This window comes from Peromyscus leucopus, chromosome 16_21 (genome assembly GCF_004664715.2).
Source record: "Peromyscus leucopus breed LL Stock chromosome 16_21, UCI_PerLeu_2.1, whole genome shotgun sequence".
NCBI lineage: Eukaryota > Metazoa > Chordata > Mammalia > Rodentia > Cricetidae > Peromyscus > Peromyscus leucopus.
In genome coordinates, this window is record NC_051084.1 from 49,101,226 (window position 1) to 49,122,901 (window position 21,676).

The window sequence follows — 21,676 nt, forward strand, 5'->3', positions numbered from 1 at the left end:
AGTTAAAATTATCTTATTTACAATCAGCCTTAAATGAAAACATACATTTATGCTCAAATTATGAAGTAGAAAGTAGTTGAAAATATATAAAAATACCTGAATACAAATAATAATAATAGAATTTAAGAAAAAAAATCACACAAAGAGCAGTTATTACAGCTCACCCTGTTCACATTTCCCAGGAAAGAGCAATCAAAGTTAAAAGTACTTAGTGCCGCACACAGCAAATGTCAGTGCTACATAAAGACTTCTCCTATGTGAAACTATACGAAGCAAAGTCCTCCTAGGCAAGCGAAAAGGTGGTCCAGAGTCTACCCAGATGCCTCAAGGCACTCCACCGTCACCAGCTCTGCCCTGCAAGCCAAAGCTGGTAGCACAACTTTCCTTTCCAGGTTCCAGAATATGCGAGAGGCGTGGTGGGGCGACTGTACTAACCCATACAGCACATCAGTCCCACCAGCTGGGCGCTCCAGTCCTGACCACTTTTCATAAGCTGCCCCATCATTCTGGGGGAATCGGTGCAGACGGGTCCTGGACACTCTCGTCCCAAGTGTGATGTGTCAGGGCGCTGCTAACTTTCTCCGCAGAAAGGAACGCTCTGACTAGACACTCCTCCTTGCAGCGGAAACTAGTCAACACCCCCTTTTAAACAAACATTAGCAAGCCAGAGGTCTGTGCAACTGTGACTGCAAACAGGCTAAATTGCCTGCTTCTCTCCCGAAGGGAGCCATCAGAAGTCTCTTTAAAGACAGAGTCCTTGGTCTTCTCCCCCCCCCGCCCCACCCCTCTTTACTCTCTCAGAGGGGACAGTGAGGCAACTAAGAGGTTGTTCGGTTTTGCAACAGAAGCAACTGAATACTGCTTTCTAACCTGGCAAGCAGGATTCCCTTAGAGTCAAAAGCAACACCCAGCTGGCACACCTCACCCTTGCTACACACATGAGATTTGGAAAGCTCGCCTGTACAGGCCAGACATACTCTTCAGGGAGAAGTGTCACCATCAAGAATTTCTGTATGTATTCACTTGAATTTCAAAGCAAGTCTCGGAGTGGGGAGATACTGTAAACTTTAAAGCTGCAGAACCAATGCACACCTAGGATTACCAGTCTGAGGCCAACCAGTGGGATAGAACAGAGGAGGAAGGAAGGGAGCAGAAAGGAGGGAGAAAGGGAGAGAGGGAGGGCGGGAGGAGGGAGGAAGGAGAGAAGAAAAGAAGGGAGAGAAAAGGAGAGGCCTGAGGGAGATCTTAAGTTTGATCCTAAAGCTTACTTTTTTCTTGGTCAAACAACAGAAGCCCTAACCTTACAACTCAAGAAGACATGGAATTCTGTTTCTCAGAACCTCACTTCTAAGCATGAATAAATAATGTCAAGAAGTGAGAAGCCTTGTTCTGAACACACGAGAGACCATCAGCACCTCCATGCTTATGTGAAACATCAAAACGACTTTCCCAAACAGAAGCTATACAAACAGTAACTCCAAAATAAGTAAAAATGATCACTCATACTTATTTTCAACAATAGGGAACAGCGAATCTGGTCATGAAAAGATACTCCAATATTGCTAGACTACTCCTGCTGGGATGTTCTGAACATCCTCAGATGCTATCTAACTCCATCCTCACCAGACTGCACAGGATAAATGGTGATGGCTGCCACTGAGAGTTCAAAGCGCATGCCCGGAACACAGCACTTTACTGTGTCTTTCCTTTTCCAAAAGGAAAAGAGACCTTCTTCCTGGACAAAAGGCGTGTGGAGATAGAGGTCATTTCCCTAGACAAATGGCATGTGGATACAGGTCAGAGGATCCTTCCAATAAAGATATGGGTACATAGTCAAGTACTCTGCTACTCAAAAATGAATATAATGATCATTTTCTTTTCTTTTTTTAAATTTTGTTTTCTTTGAAATGGAGGGTCTCAAGTAGCCCAGGCTGGCCTTGAACTACTCATCCTCTTGCCTCCTTGTCTGGACTGCTTGGGTTACCAGTGTGTGCCAACACACCAGGCCAAAATAAATAGAGAGACATACAGATAAATAAGCAAACTTTATGCTGTCATAAATTTATGAGAATGATTAACAGCAAATGCAGAGAAATGGGTAATGCTTACCCTACTATCATATAGATAGGTAGATTATAGCATTTAGCAGGGTAATTTGGTAGTTTGTATCATATATTTAAATGAATATACTTTCTGAATCAACAATTCTACCTGCAGGAACTGGTAATGAAATGCTTGTGTATAGTGTGTGACTGCCTCACAAGGATGTTCACTGTGGCCTAACATTTGAAACCATTTTAATGAATAGGAGACTAGATAAATGAGTCATAATTCACTCATGCTTTGAAACTTCAGTTTTAAAAACTGGCACATACTGACATGAAAAAAGATTTCCAAGACAGAGACAAAATGAAAACTAATCAATGTTGAGATGCACGTATCTACAGAAGGCATGTAATAAAGTTATCAGAAGATGTGGAAGGTGCAAAGAGGGTGCTGGTATGCTGACACTCATGTCTCATTCCAAGTATCTCTGCAGTCAGTGACGATTTTATAAGAAAGACACTTCTGCATCATCACTGATACTAACTGGGAGGAAAGGGTGGGAAGCTCCTTTACTCACTCATGTATTGAACAGCCTAGCAGACTGCATAGAAGACACAGGAAAAAGACCAAGACCAGGCCCCAGTGCCCTGTTCAGGTTTAAAGGCGGGTCGGCATGAGGAGAGGGCTGGAGAGGGAGGAGAAGAAGGCTTGCATAGAGCAGCAGACAGCAGGAGTAGCTGACAAGAGAAAGGCTGACCGTCAGGGGTACAAAGCTGCAGAAGGCCTCTGCAGAGAGAGTCTGGAACTGAGAACATGTGCAGACATTACCCTGCTTGGAGGGTTTCCTTGTTTGAAGTGTGGTTACCACATACTAAAATACAGTATGGTTGCACAGGCCTTTGTGAGGAATCCAGAAACAGGACATAGAATGTGCTGTGTAAGCTGAGAGGCTGAACAGAAGCCTAAAGCTCTCTCGACAAATGCTTTTGTGTTTGCCTCTCCCGGACTGATGATCAGAACACATGCTTTCCTGTCGGCGCAGTTCTGGCCCCACGGTACTAGAAGCCGGAACAGAGGTATTAGGCTCTGTTATGAAGAGGGATTTACCAGTTCATATCTGTTCTTATGATTGACCAAAACATTAATACAAAACTCCAGGAATCTGCTCTTTAATCTACCTTCTCCTACTAGGGCAGACTATAAACATACGAGCACAAAGGGACTTCTAATTATTGTTACATTGCTCCACTTAAAGATCACACAAGATCTCTTTGCCATCCCAGCCCATGTTAAGGACAGAGCATGTTTACGACTCTTTATCTGTGTTATACTAACATTGGCTCACACAGTTTGCTCTAAAATTCAAATGACGTAAGAGACTGCAGGGTAAAACCCAGGAACTCACACACAACATGAACACCAGGACTCCAGTACACCTCGGCAGGACAGCGCTCGCCGACCAGGCTCCGGGCACCACAAAGTGCCATGCTCTGCAGAATTTCACATTGCCACCAGTAAGCCTACGACTATACTTACCAATCTTCATTGTACCAATTAAAAAACCAAAACCTAACTTTCCAAGAACTAAGTCTGGCCAGAGGTTTCTGTCAGTGAGAAAGCAGGGGAGCTGGGGGATTCCACGAGTCTCCACTGCCGTTCCCACTGTTCAGGAACAAGGCAACGCCCACGCGTGTAACGTGGAGAAACCAGGATGGACAGGGAAGTGCTTTAATTCTTCACTACACCAATTCCAGAGAAGATGAAAAAAAAAAAACCTTCTGCCTGTGAAGGAATCCATCTTTCACCAAGCTGAATACGGAAAGCGGGAAATGATCCCGAGTGATTCTTCACTCAGCTCCAGACGGGAGTGCAAGTCAGAGAGAAACTGAGAGCTCTTGGTTCTAGTGCAGCTGAAGCCTGCACAGCCATACTCTCCCCTGACTCCCCTGAGGATACTTTGTCTTTCCTGGTACTAACGGGTATCATGAATTTGTCAAAAAAGCCAAAAGAGTAAGTCCTAATATGCTTCAGTTCGTGGTCTACCACTCACTCATCTAATAGATTTTCATTTTTCATAAGGCACACTGACATGGGATTCCTAACAAATCCTTTCACACTGGTGTGGCCTCTTGTCACCAGGTTGTGACAAAGTTCTCAAGGCAGCGGAGGTTACAGCCATGAGTCATACGTATAGCACTTTTCACTCCAATAAACACAAAGGCAGCCACAGAGTGAGTCATCAGCAAGGATGCAAGGGTGGGAACACCAAAGACATCTATCTGAACCACTGGAAAAAGTGATGGGCCTGGGCTTGCTTCCTAAGGAAAGCCTCCCACCCCACATTTCTTATGTAAATGCAGTTTGTAGCTGGCGCAGACAACTGCCTACTTGCAGAATCACCAGGCATGCCCCTGTGCCACAGAAGTCACACCCCAGCTCACCTGACAACCCTATCCCAGAGCCCTGTCCCAGCATTACCTCCATTACTGCGCTCACCCATGAGCACTGATGGGAAAAGGCGCACAGACTAGTTAGAGGGATGCCAGGTGCCAGGGGACATCTTTCTGGGGCGCACTTCCTCTTGGGAAAAGAGATCTTCTATGTCCATCCTGAGACTCATTCTCCCAACCAACTCTGACCCAAAGTATGAGATGAAAACAGAGCTCTGATCAGTCACAGGACTTCCCTGTACATTCACCCTCTAGAGAGTTTAAGCTAAAGTCAACTGTCTACACAGCTAATGCTTTAAAGCAGTAGTTCTCAACCTATGGGTCGCATCCCCTTTGAGGACTGAACGACCCTTTCACAGGGGTCACATATGAGATATCCTGTATATCAGATATTTACATTACAATCCATAACACTAGCAAAATTACAGTTATGAAGTAGCAATGTAAATAATTTTATGGTTGGGGGGTCACCACAACATGAGGAATTGCATTAAAAGGTTGCAGCATTAGGAAGGCTGAAAACCACTGTTCTAGAGAATGCTGACCTTGTCTACTTGCAGTTTTAAAATTCATCTAATTTTATGTCTGACATCTAATGATTGAAAACCTCAATGAAAATCTCCAAAACCATATAAGCTCAGTCTGTGTTTTCATATAAAAACCTTTGTAAGTTAATAATGGCTCAGACTGCAAATCCTATGGAAACTTAGATTTATATATACATAAAAGGATTAAACAGTTTTATGGATGTATGGGCTTAGATGTTTGTGTGGGTGTGGGCATATGTGTATGCACATGTATGTGTGCAATCATGTGGAGGTCAGAGGTCAATGTTAGTTCATTTCTTTGGTTGCTTTCCACCTTATTTTTCTGATACAGGGTCTCTCACTGAACCAGGAACTCATCAATTCTGCCAGAATGGCTAACCAACAAGCCTCGGGGGTCTTCCTGTCTCTGCCTCCCCAACACTGGAGTTTTATACACACGTGCTGACTTGGCCAGGTTTTTAATTTGCGTATTGGGGAGGTACTTTACTGATGGTACCCTCTCTCCAACCCCTCATCATTGTTCTTTGAAACAAGCCCATCTTTTTAAGACGGCAGCATGCCACTGATTCATCAAGACATACACTGAGAACTAACTAAGCCAAGTGCTAAGCACTGGCCATGCAGAGAATAAATCACACATCTTGCTCAGTCCAACAGAGATCTAGAAGCCATAATTTGCATGACAAGACTTGAAAAATGGGCGCTACAGCCTAAGAGATGGCTTGGCATGCAGTGAAATTCCCTCCTCATGCGATCTGACGGGCTGGAACGCGCGCATCTAACCCAGGCCATGACAACGTCAGAAGCATCTATGAGGGCTTCAGCTAACTCAAAGTAGTCTACTGATCACATGAAAATAGATCAACAGGACCTCCAGCAACTCATTTCCATTACGTTTACCAAATTCCTCTAACAGAAACACACACACACACACACACACACACACACACACACACACACACACACACACACAGGACAACTATGAAAATGAGAAAGCAAGAACAGCACAGGTACCAGGTACGCACACTCACAAGCCAGACACTCGTCACAACTGCCACTGACGGGAAAGACGGAAGTCTGGTTGCCCAGCTACGGTAACAGAAGAGCAGCTGCAAGAAGCATGGCAACCAGCTGCGCCAGGGCACTCTGTTCACATGACCTAAGTCACCCAACCCCACTGCTGAGGACACGGCCAGTCCAACAGGATGCCTGCCCACCTCAGCACGAGGAACGAGAAAGGAATGATGAAGGAATTCAATATGAGAACCGTGCAACCTGTCTGTAAATGCTGACCTTTTAAAAAGGGTAGACGAAACACCCTGACCTCATGGTGATGGAGGGTTTCTATCCGACACGGGACAACTTCCTACACCATCTTAATTTCTGTAGATGTGGCCCGTGAAACCGACTCTTCTAAAAGTCTCCTTCATTTGCCGTTTGCACCTCCTACTAGGGTCACCTGATCTGAACACGGACCATGCTTCTTCCCACATGATGTGACCTGTGAACAACCACTGGCCACACACACACACACACACACACACACACACACACACACACACACACAATAACACACACACATACACACACACAACACACACACACATACATATACACACACACACACACATACACACACTGAAATCCGAAATGGCGTAAGTACAATACCAAAAGATACATTCCCCCCAAAGGTCCAAAAGCCATGACTACCCAAATAAAAAAGACCATTTGCTAGATTTTAATTCAAACAAATTCAAATTTTAATTTAAAAGATGCACTGAGCCATGAATATTTGAGTGTGATCAAAGAAATGATTTCATACTTCTAAGATAAATTTCCTAAATATAAAGATTACGCCTAGAACTAGCTATGGAAGAAGTATTTAAATTAAAACTTATGTTCTTTATTTCATAAACTTTGAATAATTTCAGCTACTTGCAAGTTACTTAGAGGAGAAATGCTTTTCAGAACCAGAAAAAGATAAGATAGAAAATAAGACTAAAGTCAAAACAGTTGGGAGAAAAAATCCTTTCTATTTTATTAGAGTATAGTAGTACCATGCAATGCTGTTCTTCCCTATTCTTAAATACGTTCCAGAGCTACAGAGAAGCACTAAGCATATAAAAGTGCTTTAGAGCCACCACATGGCCTTTCAGGCCTGAGAGAGGTGCCAGGTGGGGCTCTCCTGAAGGCTGTGGAAGGGGACCCGGAGAAGACGAACAAGACAATCCTGAGTACCAGGACAGCCTGAGGGGCACACGGGAGGAGCTGTACACCGAAGGGGAGGGAACAGCAGGATCGCACACAAATGGAATGAGCATGGCAGGAAATGGGAAGCCAGCATCAGCAAATCACAGGACATCCCATAATCACCCAGCTTTCTGATCATGTGGACTTTTGACCTGTAAAGATGAGGAAGATGAGGGACTTGAAATTGAGAACAATTTATTCATCAGCTAGCGGGTGAACACAGGTCTATGATCATCCATCTTTTTCTTGCTAAACAATACCAGCAGGAAATTGCAGAGATACAAAGCTCAAAAAGATAAACACTTTGGCTCACCTTAAAGTACACATAATGATATTCTGAACTGTGTTTACGTATTGCCTTTGGCTTTCAGTATAACTACATGAAAAGGAAATTATAGAAATGTCACAGAAGAGTGGTGGTGCACGCCTTTAATCCCAGCACTCAGAAAACAGAGCCAGGCAGATCTCTGTGAGTTCGAGGCCAGCCTGGTCTACAGAGCGAGTTCCAGGACAGGCTCCAAAACTACACAGAGAAAGCCCGTCTTGGGGGGGGGGGGGGACCAAAAGAGAAAGAGAAAAAAGAAAAAAGAAAGAAATGTTGCCAGGTGGTGGTGGCGCACCCCTTTAATCCCAGCACTTGAGAGGCAGGCGGATCTTTGTGAGTTCGAGGCCAGCCTGGTCTACAGAGCGAGATCCAGGAAAGGCACAAAGCTAAACAGAGAAACCCTGTCTCAAAAAAATCAAAAAAAAAAAAAAAAGAAAGAAAGAAAGAAAAAAAGAAAAGAAAAAAGAAATGTCACAGAAGATGGTTTAATTATTTATGATTTCAAAACAGAATTATTCAGCAAGACTGTGCAGCTGTGCTGTGGGAGAATTTCCCAAAGTGTTTTTCACTCCTGCCTCCCCTCACTGCCTCTGAGGGCCCTGAAGAACCTCTCCTCTAGGTCTAAAAAGACAGCCTGTCCTGTTGTGACAGAAGAGCCATGGTGCTTGCAGAGAGCAGCAAAGGATCTGAAGAAAGAAGATAAAGGCGTTGGCCCCCAGCACGCTGCGTGAATGGCAGGCGAGAGCGCTTGACTCTGCTTCCTATTTGGTACCCCAGGCAAGTGGTCAGGTGCCTGGTTCTGCCTGGTACAGACTGAAACACAGAATTCCCTATGAGTCTGTCTGAGGCATCTGCCAGATGGGTCTTCATAGCCGGAAATGGGTTCTGGAGCAAGCACAGGCCACCGAGGAGGTTACCTGGTTCAAGTGCAAAGGAGCCTCCAAGTCAGACTAAGGTAAATTGACTCAGAATGGGCCTGTAGCGGTTAATTTTCTTATTGCTGTGACTACACACTGGACAAGAGACAGCTCAGGAGAAGGGTTCATTCCAACTCATCTATTTCAGGAGTAGTCCATCATGATGGGTTGGCAGGGGTGGTTCTCCCCTGTGGAGTCAGGAAGGTGAGGTAGCCCCCTACTCTCACAAAGATGGACCAGGAAGCAGGGCTGGACTGTAAATGTGAAGGCCAAGCCCAGCAACCCACTTTCTCCAACTAGGCCTGAATTCCAAAGGTTCCACTATCTTGCAAAACAGTGCCACCAGCTGGGGACCGAGTATGTGAATGCTCACACAAGGAAAATCGAATATCCAAACTATACCGCTCCAAGTTTACTGGGTGCTGTCTTGAGAACCAGTGGACCAGGAAGAAATGAGGCAGAACTCAGCCAAGGGCAGTGAAAGGCAGAACGGGATGAAGACCACGGGAGGTTCAGCAAGTACCTCGACTTTAATCAGAAAGGCACAGCCACAGAAGCCACATTCCTCCCCCCCCCGCCCCCAGGTGCCTGGAGAAAGAAGGAGAGCAGGCCAGTAGGAGGAACCACGCATGTCCAGCCCAGAGACATAGAACAACCACGAAGACCTCAATTCACCTCATAGGCTGCCGTACCATTTCAGTATGTTTTCTCTATTATGCCAACCAGAGGCTGCGACTCCTCTAGAAAAACCAAAGGAAACATTCCTGCACATTTCTAAGGTCATCAGTGAAACCTTTCAGTGCAGGGCAGAAAAGCTGGTGGTAGTACACAAAGAAGAGTCTCATACCTTTTATCGAGAGACTCAAGTTCTACAAGAATTGGCATGACACGGAACAAACCATGCATCACAGCAAACCCCAGCTCCTCCGGGAAGGCAACATTTGCCACGGGCCAGCTCAGCTGTAAAGTGAGAAATAAAAATACTTCTGGGATCCAACCTGTGTGTACTTTTAGAAAAGCAGATCCCCCATCAGGCAACGGCAGCAGATGGCCCTACTATGCATGTACCAGAAAAGGAACTGCTACTGCCCGGGAGAGAGGTTGAGCGCTGAAGTGAGACACTGGATACCTGTCCATAGCAGTGGGTCTCTGCCAGCAAACAGCAAGTGTTTCTTACAACCCCAGGAGCTTATAATAATTACGAAGGTGGAGCTTATGTTAACATACGTAGAAATTACTTTCTTAAACCTACATGTAATTTCTGGGGTTTGTTGTTGTTGTTTTTGCTTAAGGTGCAACATGTAATGTAGCAGAGGTTGGAAAAAACAAACAAACAAACAAAAGACAAAACTGAACTCTCTTCAAAGCAACAGTGCGGCACCGCTGGCTGTGCACTTGCCAGTCCTCGGGACAGAAATGCTCACTCTCATGGGACACGGGCGAAAATAAAAAGCACACTTCGGCCATGCTGTCAGGGAGGTATGGCCAAATGACAACACTCGAGCAAAGGAAATCCAAGGAGAAGCACTGTGTGGCAGCTTCTAGAACCCTTCCTTCTCCTGCTTTCCTCCCTCCTCTTTTCTACTGGCCAGGAGGCAGGCCTGAGAGATGGAGTCATCCTAGGCCACAGGCGGCAGCTGAGAGCAAGCTGTAAGGAGCCTAGGTTACTCCTGATGGGGCATCTATCTAGGCTGGCTTTGCAGTGCCTTCTGCTGGGATTTCCTATCTTTTAAGATGCATTGTGTGTGTGTGTGTGTGTGTGTGTGTGTGTGTGTGTGTGTGTGTGTGCGTGTGCGTGTGCGTGTGCGTGTGCGTGCGTGCGTGCGCGTGCGCGTGTGTGTGCGTGTGTATGCGCGCACACAAGAGGGTACTGGATCCCCTGGAACTGGGAGTTATGGGCGGTCGTGAGCCACCTGACGTAGGCACTAGGAACTAAACTCTGGTCCCTCACAAGAGCAGCAAACATTCTTAACCTCTGAGCCATCTCTTCAATCCCTGAACTTTATGTGAAGGAAAATATAGGTGAACGTTCCCTTTAAGCCATTATGATTTGGTTTTACATTTCACACTAGTATTTTCATTAGACAACTGTAATCCTACCCCGAATATGATGTTTTCCAGCAAGTCTGCCTCTGAAAGCTTGGGAGAAACGCAGACACCATTTACAAATCAAAGATAAGTAACTCGCTATTCTCAAGCCAGCACAGGAACAGAAAGCACACACTTTACCCATGCATATCAATTTCCCTCTCTCAAGGAAACAAATTCTCTAAATCAACTAAAGGAATGTTAGCAGGCTCATACACATGTTTCTCAGCCTTCCTTGAGCAGACATGCTCTGCCTGAGTTCTGACTCCCATGATGTGAACAAAAGTGATAGTATGATTTCAGAGAACCGTATTCACAGGGAAGGACAGTTCCTAGCCTGTACTCTCACCCAGGAGGGCTGGCATGCAGTACATCCAAGAACCATGTGGGGGCAAAGCAGTATGAGGGGGGCTTGGGTTCCTCCAGTTACTACTGCTGTGTAACAAAACACCCCAGAACTTAACTGTATAAAGCAACCATATTGTTACGAATATAAATCCTGTATATCAGAAATTCAAAGTAAGGCACAGTGAGGACAGCTTATCCTGTGCTGTCAGGGCCTCTCTGGTATGGCTCAGCAGCGAGAGCTAAAACCCTCTGCAGGCATTATGACTCACATGTCGAGTAGTTGACACTCACTATCAACAGGGACACTGGGGGCAACAGAGCCCTCACAGTGTCTGTGTGGCATGACTTCCCTAGACAATGAATGGCAGCCTCAGGGACCTCAGCCACAGGTCCCAACCACAGGAGCTTCCGGACCTTTCCTGACCTAAGCCTGGAAAACACAGAATGCCACTGATCCTCTATTCCACTAGATAGAATGACAGGAATACATGATCAAATTCAAGGGGAAGGGACAGCAAAGACACTCCACGCATTTAAAAAGCACAGGCCTCTGTCTCAGTGTGAGCACTGTGTCCCCGTGATGAGAGCATGGACTGCATGCGCCCCTAAACTCCCTTCTCTGGACTGCTCCATGAATGGAACTACCGCTGTGATCTTTTAAACCACCCTTATTGTGGGTCTCTGTAGAAAATTTAAGTATCTATATAACTCCAGTATTTAAAAACAAATCATCAAACAAAACTAGCAAACATATTCATCCCAAGAAATTAATTTTATAATAAAAATGACTCTGTGGTCACAATTTATTTTAATATGTCAGCTGCTGGCATATTTCTTCCATTCAAAATATTAACGAGTATCAGAAATGCCTAATGTAATTAGGCATTTGCATGCCAGAGATTTCCCCTCCCTGGCTTAGTACATCAAAGAGATTTCTGAGCGGAAACAATAAATGTGCTGACATGGCCAAAAAACCGTAGTACAAAAATTAACGTTCCAGATGTGCTGTGTGCATCTAAGTGAATATGCCTAGAGCCACCCATGTCACAGCAACGTCCCCCACAGACAAAGTGCCTGAAGTTCTAAAGTGAAGAAGCTAACAAGCTCACAGCACAGTTCCTGTCTCATCACTCACAGTACACTGGACATATCATCCTTTCTGGTTTTTAAACTAACACACAGTGCGGTTTCTACTACCTCACACTCTGTCACAGTTAAAACAAGGAGGATCCTTAGTTCCTTCAGGCAGTAGAAATCAGTTTGAGGGCACACGAAACTAACAGGAGATTGTAAAAGATTGTATTAAGCATCTCCAAATACGTCCAAAACCTGAAATCTATGAAGTAACACGCACAATTCAGGAAAATAAGGGCTTTGGAAACAAAGAATATCAAAATTCAAGTTCTAGAAATAACCAGCTCCATAAGCCAGGGAAAATTACCCTTCCTCAATGAGAGTCCACCGTGGAACCAAGAGCCAATAACCACCACAAGGATTAAATACAACACCTGAGCCCAAGCAGATGTGGCACACACTGAAAACCACTCGACCACTCAGTGGGCTTGTGGGCCACCCAATCTCTCTGCAGATCTCTGCACACATCACAAACCCCCAGTTCCACTTCCCAGAGGCTGTGCACGACTGTGGTGGAATTTGAACAAAGAGACGACAGGGTGTGTTTATTTAATGAGAAGAGGCACGGGTCCCCTGTTATTAGACCATCCTACAAGCACTGATGGTGGGGGAAGCATCCTCAAGAGAAAGAGCTTTCTCTTTCCTGTCTTCCAAACCACAGTCGGGGCCTGGCACTGTGCAATACAGTTTGATCCGCAGGCTGGCATGGAGCACAGTGACGGCCACAGTGTGGTGACTGGAATCAAAAAGGTCCTCCGCACAGGCTTGTATTTGGACACTCGGCACCCAGTTGGTAGCGCTGTTTGGGAAAGTTACAGAACTTTAAGAAGCAGAGCCCTGTTGGAGGAAGTAAGTCACTGGGAACAGATTGAGAGTATACAGCTTTGCTCCACTTCCTGTTCCCCCTCTCTGCTCCTCCTGTGTACATGGGGGGAAAAGTGATGAGCCAGCTTCTTGCTCCTGCTGACATGTTGTGTCTCCCCGCCACCAGGGACTCTATCCCTCTGGAACTGCAGGCCAAAGTGAACCCCTTCTTCCTTGGGTTGCTTTAGGTCAAGGAATTTGACCACCGCAGCAGGGGAACTAGGCCAGGTGGCCAGGCGGCCAGGTACCGACAGCACTGTTTCCCAGGTGACTGCACCTGCACAGAGCAGGGAGAGCGCAGGTTGGGACTGTGGTCACCACAGCCCCCCTCCACCCCCAGAAGGAAGGGCTGACCTGCAGGACCGCATAGTTAGCAGCTTAGGAAAGGTCTTAACATCACTCTTTTAGGGAGTTTCTTATTCTGGAAGAGCTCAGCAATCATCAATTCATAATCTTCTATTTCTAGCTCTCTTCATTTTTCCCTGCTGTAAATTGTTTGGAAGTCAATCACAGACAGCTCAATGTGTCACAGCAAAAACTGCTTAACATCATGGGGAAAGTGTCTCATCTCCACCCAGTAACCTATTCCACTTGTGGTTTTTGTTTGCCTCTGCATTCCAATGAGGTCAAATGCCTCTAAGTCAACTTCTAAGTCTCTTTCAGACTACAGGCTCCCTTCCCTCCCTCCTCTTCACTGACTCTCGTTGCCCTCTATTTGCTGAAGTCATTGGATCATTTGTCCAGTGGTTTCCCAGTCTGAATTCTGTGACGACAGACCACAAACTGTATGTGCTATAAAACGGAACTTAGGTGAACAATATGACTCAGGCACACCAAATAAGGTTTTCCTTTTTTCTTCTCTAAGTTTTAGATTTTTAACATTCACATACTACTTCTATGTATAGTATCAATATAGTTTTTGAGATACAGTTATGCTGTAGATTTCAGGCTAGTCTCGGAGTCTGATCTTCCTTCCTCCGGCTCCCGAGTGCTGGGACTGCAGGGGTGTGTCAGCATGCCCAGCTAAATCTCATTCATCCTCACGCTCTCTCCCTCCATCTCCATTAGCAATCATGGCCTAGATAGCGTTAAATGTTATAAAACAGTAGGTCCTTTGTTTATCACTCTTTCTTTGCTTAACCCTAGACTATTCTGTAAGGAGAACATCGCATCTTTTCCCTCCGCAGAGCAGGTTCAGGCCTCACAGGTAAATGTCTGATCCTTCCCAGTTTAGAAAATGATGAGTTGTTTCCTGAAATCCTCCAGACTAGAGAACAAGAGACAGCGGGGAGAGAAAATGACAACAGTGGGGGACGCCTGAGACCCCCAGATTTCTAGACTGACAGCCGTGTTTCGAGTTGAAGAAAACACAGGAGAGGAAATAAACAGTATGCTTAATTTTTAATACATCAAGATTAAATAGGAGGATGTAGTAGTCTAATTTTCTTTTTTATATTTCTGCTTCTTGGTTCTGGTATAATTCCTTTGGCTTGTAACTTAAATCTTTGATAAAAACAGACGCTGTTAAAAAAAAAAAAAAAAAAAAAAACTTGAGGAGACTTGGAGAAAAACAATTTTTTCCCTTTTAAGAAAGAACATGTATTGTCCACATTAGAGAGAACTCCACAGCATCAATAAGAGCATGACCTAATATAGTAAGCAAAAAGAATTCTTTACAGAACCAAAATAATCTTATTTAAAAATAAATAAATAAATAAAAGCACAGAAGCACAAATACATAGCTGCATATGTCTGAAGAGCACAGAGAAAGGTTGGGATGCCGAGTAACAAACTGCTAAAGCTGATAGGAAAGGAAGAGGTAGATGCAGAGGAAAAGAACCAGCATCAGTTCTCTGTCCCAGGGTATCTGTGCTGCACCCTAAGCTGCACCCTAAGTTGACTGATGGCCGGAAACTGACAGCTCCTTTACCTAAGTGAAACATTCCCAAGGTCCAGTGAAGATTCGGATTCCTCTGTTCCTGCCCAGAGACATGAAGACACGGCAGAGCAGCAATGAGGAGGCAGAGGAAGGTCACATGACAGAGCAAAAATGAACACGAAAAAGAAGGTCGCCAAGTCCTTGTCGGGCACTTCTGAGGGAATAATTACCAGGAAGTGAGAAGACTACAAAATCATGCCCTTAGCCATGAGCAAAGCAGGCTGGGACTATTGATTAGTTAATGCCTTTAACTCTCTCCCTACAAGCCACGGAAGGAATAACAAGCTTGGACTTTTCATTCTGTGCACAGTAGCCACGAAAGGAATAACTGATTTATTTTAGGAAGGCATCAGGATATTTCATTACCAAAAAAGTATGCACCACAGTTCTGGAATTCTTCTGCTCATTTATATTGTTATACCCTTAAATTACTAAGTGATTTTGGTAACTTATTTCTATTTTTAAGGATAGAGCATTTCATGACTATCTAACTGGCTCAGCCAGAAAGCTATAATCACTGGTTTTGAGCTACTAAAGGAGAGTGTTACAGAGACAAGGCAATGCCAAACCATGGGTAATACAGGCTGATGAGGCCACACAGGGCCCGCCACCCTCCTGGCTCAGCATCTGTGAGAGGAAGAAAAATGAGGAAAGACTACAGCAGCTCATCAGACCTTCAGTTATGACAGTGTGGATATAAAGGAAACTTTACTATCAGAAAAAAAAAGGTGAATATTAATTCTGAGCCTTCCAACATGAATATTTTCAATGAAAGTGTACTAATAAACAATTCAAGTGTAAACACAGCCTGTAAAAACAAAATTCAGATTTAATCGTATAATGCTTATTAACAAATCTATTGAGTGAGAGTGCAAACAGTACAAGGTGTCAGCCCCTTCCTAAAGAAAACACAGGCATGATTAATGAAATAAGGATGACGTCCCAGGAGTGATGTGTCAGGAGCTGTCCACTAAGTCCCGCCCTCTCTGTGTCCCTGTTCTTTCCATCATAGCAAGAGTCTAAGTGAAGGACCAGCCTTCCTAGAAGCCACAATGATTCCTTTTGGGTCCCAGGAGCCAAGCTACCTGTGGATTTCCACAGAAAATAAAGGCTAAGAGACTGGATATAAAGAAGCCAGGCACACAAAGGTCACATATTACATGATTCCATTTATATCGATGTCTAGAACAGGCAAATCTCTCCGAACAGAATATAGCTCAGTGTTGGGAAGAACTAACAAAGGGTGTAGGGTCTCTAAAATGCACTGTAGGAGCGGTGTATAGTTCTGTGTCATCTGAACAGCTCTGTAAAGTTATAAGGGTATCACTTATTAAGTTATAAAGGTATATCACTTATTAAGGCATTGTTATAGACTAGAAACTGTGCTGCATACTTTTCATGCACCAAGTCACTGAATCCTCCAGTAACAACATGGAAGGGTATTATAATTGAATCTCTCTTCTGTGGATGAGGAAACTAAAGCACAAACATTTAATAAAATTAGTCAGGCATAGTGGCTCATGCCTGTAACCCTAGCAATCATGAAGCTAAAAGAAGAGGCAGCCTGTGAGTTTGGGGCCTGAACCTTGGGACTACAAAGTGAAATCCTGTCTGAAAAACCAACCCACCAACCAAATAAACCAACAGAAAAATCCATAAAATTTAATACAATACACACAAGTGGTGTGCTCCTAAAATATGTCCATAACTTGGTACATCTACCTTCAAAGAGGATTTATTCTAATCTCCAGGAGTGTGGGGGCTGTGACCATGAAACAGGGCTGGTGTGACACCCTGAAATAACATCACAAAAAGCAGTGTGGTTTCCTCTCGCTCTCAGGGCCATTCATTCTGAAAGAAGCCAATCACAGAGTCTTGAAAACACTTAAAACAGTACTCAGGAAGGCTCAAAGAAAAGGGTCCCTGCCGTGGTCCATTCATGAGTCAGACTGGAAGCAGATCCCCTAACCACAGTCAGTCTTCAGATGACTGCAGACCTGGGTGACATCTTGGTGTCAATCTCACTCAACTTGCTCCCAAACTAGTGTGTGTGTGTGTGTGTGTGTGTGTGTGTGTATAAACATAGATAATAAACAGATGATAGATGATTGATAGAAGACAGGTACATCAATAGATACTCTAGTGCTATAACTTTATGAAAATATTTCAAACTCCAAGAGACTGGAATTTAGGTAGACCTCACAGCAAAGTTAATAATATGCTGAGAGATCACTTAAGGCTTTACCTCCTAACATGTACTTTTAAGTTTAACCTGCCTTTAAGAGAACAATGCAAACAGCCTTCCTTGCCTTGGATTTCCTATGCAATCAGCATTTACAAGCTAAGCTAACGCAAAATCTTATGTGCTCCCGATCTGGAGTAATGCATATATGTGTTGGGAATATCCACCAAAAGCCGCCAAAAGGTAGAAAACAACCTTACACGACAAAAACATTCCCCATCAGTGTTGAAAACAACATATGGCTATAGCTTGGTAAGGAATGTCTGCTGCGCTGTTTGCTTTTTCTGAGTGCTGCAGAGTCAGTCACGGTCGGCACAATGCCTTTCCTTGTAAAACTCTGCTCAAGATTTCTGTAAAGCATTCCTCATTCCCTTCCCATGCCATACTTTCTGTGCTGTTCAATAAAAACAGAGCACAGCCTTTTGTCAGAGACAGAATACACAGACATGAGACAGCATTCAGACAGGCACAGGCACACACAACACACAGACTACAGACAGTCCAGTAAACACAAGCTACAGACAGACGAAGATACAGGGAGAGAAGTGCAGAATTTGTTTTCGCTCCTTAATGCATTAATCAATGCAAGATGATTAAAGTTTATCATTGACAAAAAAGATGGCAGACAGTGCGGCTCATGCCTGTCACTCTACCTGTGTGAGAAGCTATGGTAGGCCCTCAGTTCTGGTGAACAGTAAAATCAGCTGTCCAACTTCTGGAAGACCAGAAGCCTGGAGTTCCTTCTGACAACCGAGGATTAACCAATCTTCACGGGCTGACCGCTCAAGTCAAAACCGTACGTCACAATCACTTTTTAATAATCACACAGACACCAATTGGTCAGTTTGGACTTTACTTTTGGTCAAATCCTCTGTGTTCCCTGCTTGCCTTCCCTGGGCCCAGAGAAGAATGAAGCAGAGGTGAGTTTCAGGCAGAGGTGAGTTTCAGGGGTAGCTCACCCAGATCCCAAGATCTCTGTTGTGGAATATTTCTTTACACTGTGTGAAGATGTATCACTGTGATTGGTTTAATAAAGAGCTGAATGGCCAATAGCTAGGCAGGAGAGAATAGGTGGGATTTCCGGGGAGAGAGAGAACTCTGGGAAGAAGAGAGGCAGGGAGACCCCTGGGGAGGCGGAACAAGTTGGACATACAGAAATGGAGAAGAGGTAAAAAGGCTTTGTGGTAGAACATAGATTAATAGAAGCAGGTAAAGTTATAAGGGCTAGTTGGGGACAAGCCTAATCTACGGCCAAGCTTTCATAATTAATAAATCTCCATGTCATTACTTGTGAGCTGACGGTCTAAAGGAAAGTCTGACTACAGATCCCCGCAGGTGTTGCCCCCTGGCCCCTGGACACAGCTGCTCCAGCTGTGGGTGCTGCAGCCCTGGACACTGTATGCACATCTGCCTCCTCTTCTTATGAACTCCTTTAAAACTCCTTTGTTCTCCCACTCCTCTACCCTCTCCCTAATTTTGTTTCGTTCCCAGCAGCGTTCTGCTACACAAGTCCCCTTCCCTCACCTCTGTCTCACTATATACTTTCTCTCTGAGGTTTCGGCTTTTTTAATGTGAGGCCTTTCATTGTCCGATGAGTTCTGCTGAATTCACCCAATATAATAACAAGGATATATTTTAACAGCTACTGTGTATGGAACCATGAACAACACAGTAACGTCTAAGATGGAAGTTTCTAGAGTTTACCTTCGGAATTTGCTGTTCATAGTCACATCTTCCCATTACATATTCTAAACTATTCACATAAAGGAATGCAGGCTCTCTCTTTCCACACAATAATCAACATGTCTGCTCTGTCTGCCTCAACCCATCCCATCATATCCTACTTTTTCTCTACCATCAATTAATGGGGGAGGAGGGAGAGAATGAGTATCTGAATGAACTCGGAGAGGGGAAACACTCAGTTTCTCTGAACAAAGTACCATTTACCTCAAGGAATGGCAGTCCAGCCTCATAAGGCACTTAAGTGACTTAGCACCTACATTTTCTACTCCTGAACAATGTGTTTAAGATGTAGTGCCTGGATACCTAAGGCTCAGAAACATTTTTGTGACCTGGCTAGCAAGAGCTCCCGCTAATAAAATGGTACACTATAAACAGATTAATATATAACTCAGCATAGCAGTAATTATAGCCTAGTCATTACTACAGAATAAGAAGTACCCAGGATAAAAGAAAAGAAGTATGTGTTCCTGAGCACCCTTCTTTTATAGGCAAAACCTTCTGTAGACAGACAGACACAAAGACACAGACACACAGACACACACACACCCTGAGGACAGGTTGTCTCTCCACCGGGAGATGCTTAGATGCTTTCCACCTCCAGGGGCCTCTGAGAGCTTCACTACCCAGTGTTCCTATGCTCCCAAGTGGCTGAAGGGAAAACTGCAAGTCACCACCCAGTCCTGTAGGATCACCTCCTTCCAGAGGCCCTCTGGACAAACCACTTTAACACAGACATCACTCATTAGGTTTTCTGGCAGGTAGCCTTTGGTTCCTCCACCTCCTTTAGTGACTTTCAATAGTCTGGTCCTTGTGGTTCCTCCACCTCCTTTAGTGACTTTCAATAGTCTGGTCCTTGTGGTTCCCCTAAGACAGTTTGACTTCTCTAATACACGTTATATTGGTATACTGTCGTGTGCTGTTTAAGTTTATTAAAAGTGAACCTGGGAGTGAGAAAGCCCTCCTCCTGTTTCCTCCAAAATTCCTGTCATAGGCTGGTCCCCTAACTCTGTAACTACAAAGAAAAACTGCTAAGGATATTTAAAAACCAGATCCTTAAAAACAGCTAAAATGTAAACTGTTCCCAACTGAGGTTGCTATTGTTTATCCTATGATGTAACAATGTTGCAGGAGGATGGACCAGGAAGAGGGACGTTCAGCCAGGAGCTCATCAGTCCGGAACTCCAGCTGACTGCAGCTCCCCGGGTCAGACTATGAGCGGATGACTGCAAAAGCCTGGTATGAGGCTACCTTTCTGCTGCTGTCTGTTCTGTTACTGGGAAGTCTCACTGGAGAGGATGCCCTGAGTTCATTCCAGAGCTCCAGATAACAGCCGCAGTGAGGCTTCCCAGGATATTTCTTGCTGGATGTTTGGAGTCTCTGATTTGGCAGTGTTTTGCTGTCTGTTACTCCCTGATTATTCTTTTACTTACTTAATAAACTCTCTCATTCAAAACCATAACTATTGTAGACCATTCTCTAGACTACACAAAACAACTTATGTTCCCATGGCAACAGCTGCCTAAGATCCCAGGCTGCAGGTCAATTTCTCTGCAAGAGTCCAGCAAGCAGACTACCCTCAAAACAATTCAACAGCAATTACCCTTTTTTATTTTTTATCCTTGCATTCCTAGCATTGAGCATGCTACCTAGCAAAGAGGAGATATGCAGAAGTTTATGAGAGAAGAGGAAAGGAGTAGAAAAGGAAAAACACTGGGGAGAAGGGTATTAAAAGGAGGCCTGGAAAGAAGCAAAAGACACTAAATTCATAATCAGAACACTGGCATGTAACTACCAGCCACTTGCTAGCTACATTAGCAGAGAACTCCAGCAGTCCCAATTTCCCATCTGTAACACAAAAGCTTCAGACTTGTAAACATTTCACTGTCCAATGAACATCTGTCACGCTTGTAAAAGGCTCTGTGCTGGCTAGACTTCTGACAACTTGACACAAAACAGAGTCATCTGAGAGCAATTAAGAAAATACATCCCGGGCTGGAGATGTGGCTCAGAGGTTAAGAGCACTGACTGCTCTTCCAAAGGTCCTGAGTTCAATTCCCAGCAACCACATGGTGGCTCACAACCATCTGTAATGAGATCTGGTGCCCTCTTCTGGCCTGCAGAGATACATGCAGACAGAACACTGTATGCTTAATAAATAAATCTTAAAAAAAAAAAAAAGAAAAGAAAAGAAAAAGAAAAAACATCCCTAAGATCTGGAGGCATGCAAATCAGTAGGGCATTTTCTTCTTGATTAACGGAGAGGGCCCAGTCTATTGTGGGTGATGCCATTCCTGGGCTAGAGGTCCTGGGTTCTATACGAAAGCAGACTGAGCAAGGCATGGGGAGCAAGCCAGTCAGCAGCACTCCGCCATGGCCTCTGCATCAGCTCCTGCCTCCAGGTTCCTGCCCTGCTTGAGTTCCTGTTCTGACTGTGGTATGGAAGTGTAAGCCAAGTAAATGTTTTCTTCTCCAACTTGTCTTTGAGTCATGGTGTTTCATCACAGCAACAAAACGCTAAGTGAGACAGTACCTTTCCCCGACTGTGGTGGTCTGAATGAGAATGGCTCCCATAGGCTCACAGATTTGGATGGTGGTTGGTCCGGTCTTCTGCCTCCAGGTTCCAGCCCTGTTTGAGTTCTTGCTCTAGCTCCCCTCAACAATGGACTAAGATGTGGAAGCAAAATAAACTCTTTCCTCCCTGTAGTTGGTTGTTTTTTACTCTTGCAATTTTGGGGGGGCCGCCACCCAGCTCCCAAATAAATACACATGGAGGTTTATTCTT

At 44.5% G+C, this 21,676-nt stretch overlaps 1 protein-coding gene across 20 annotated transcripts in view; it reads right to left on the reverse strand.

The window, feature by feature from the left end:
• Dst (dystonin) overlaps nt 1-21,676 on the reverse strand; it is a 436,213-nt gene that overhangs the window by 242,080 nt on the left and 172,457 nt on the right. The window contains exon 1 of one of the 20 annotated variants that reach the window (XM_037199851.1): nt 436-626. The exons of the other annotated variants lie outside the window; for them this stretch is intronic. Within the exon in view, the coding sequence (XP_037055746.1) occupies nt 436-505 (70 nt within the window). The 5' untranslated portion in view covers nt 506-626. Of the gene's footprint in view, nt 1-435; nt 627-21,676 lie in introns of those variants that run through there. 20 annotated transcript variants of the gene reach the window in all.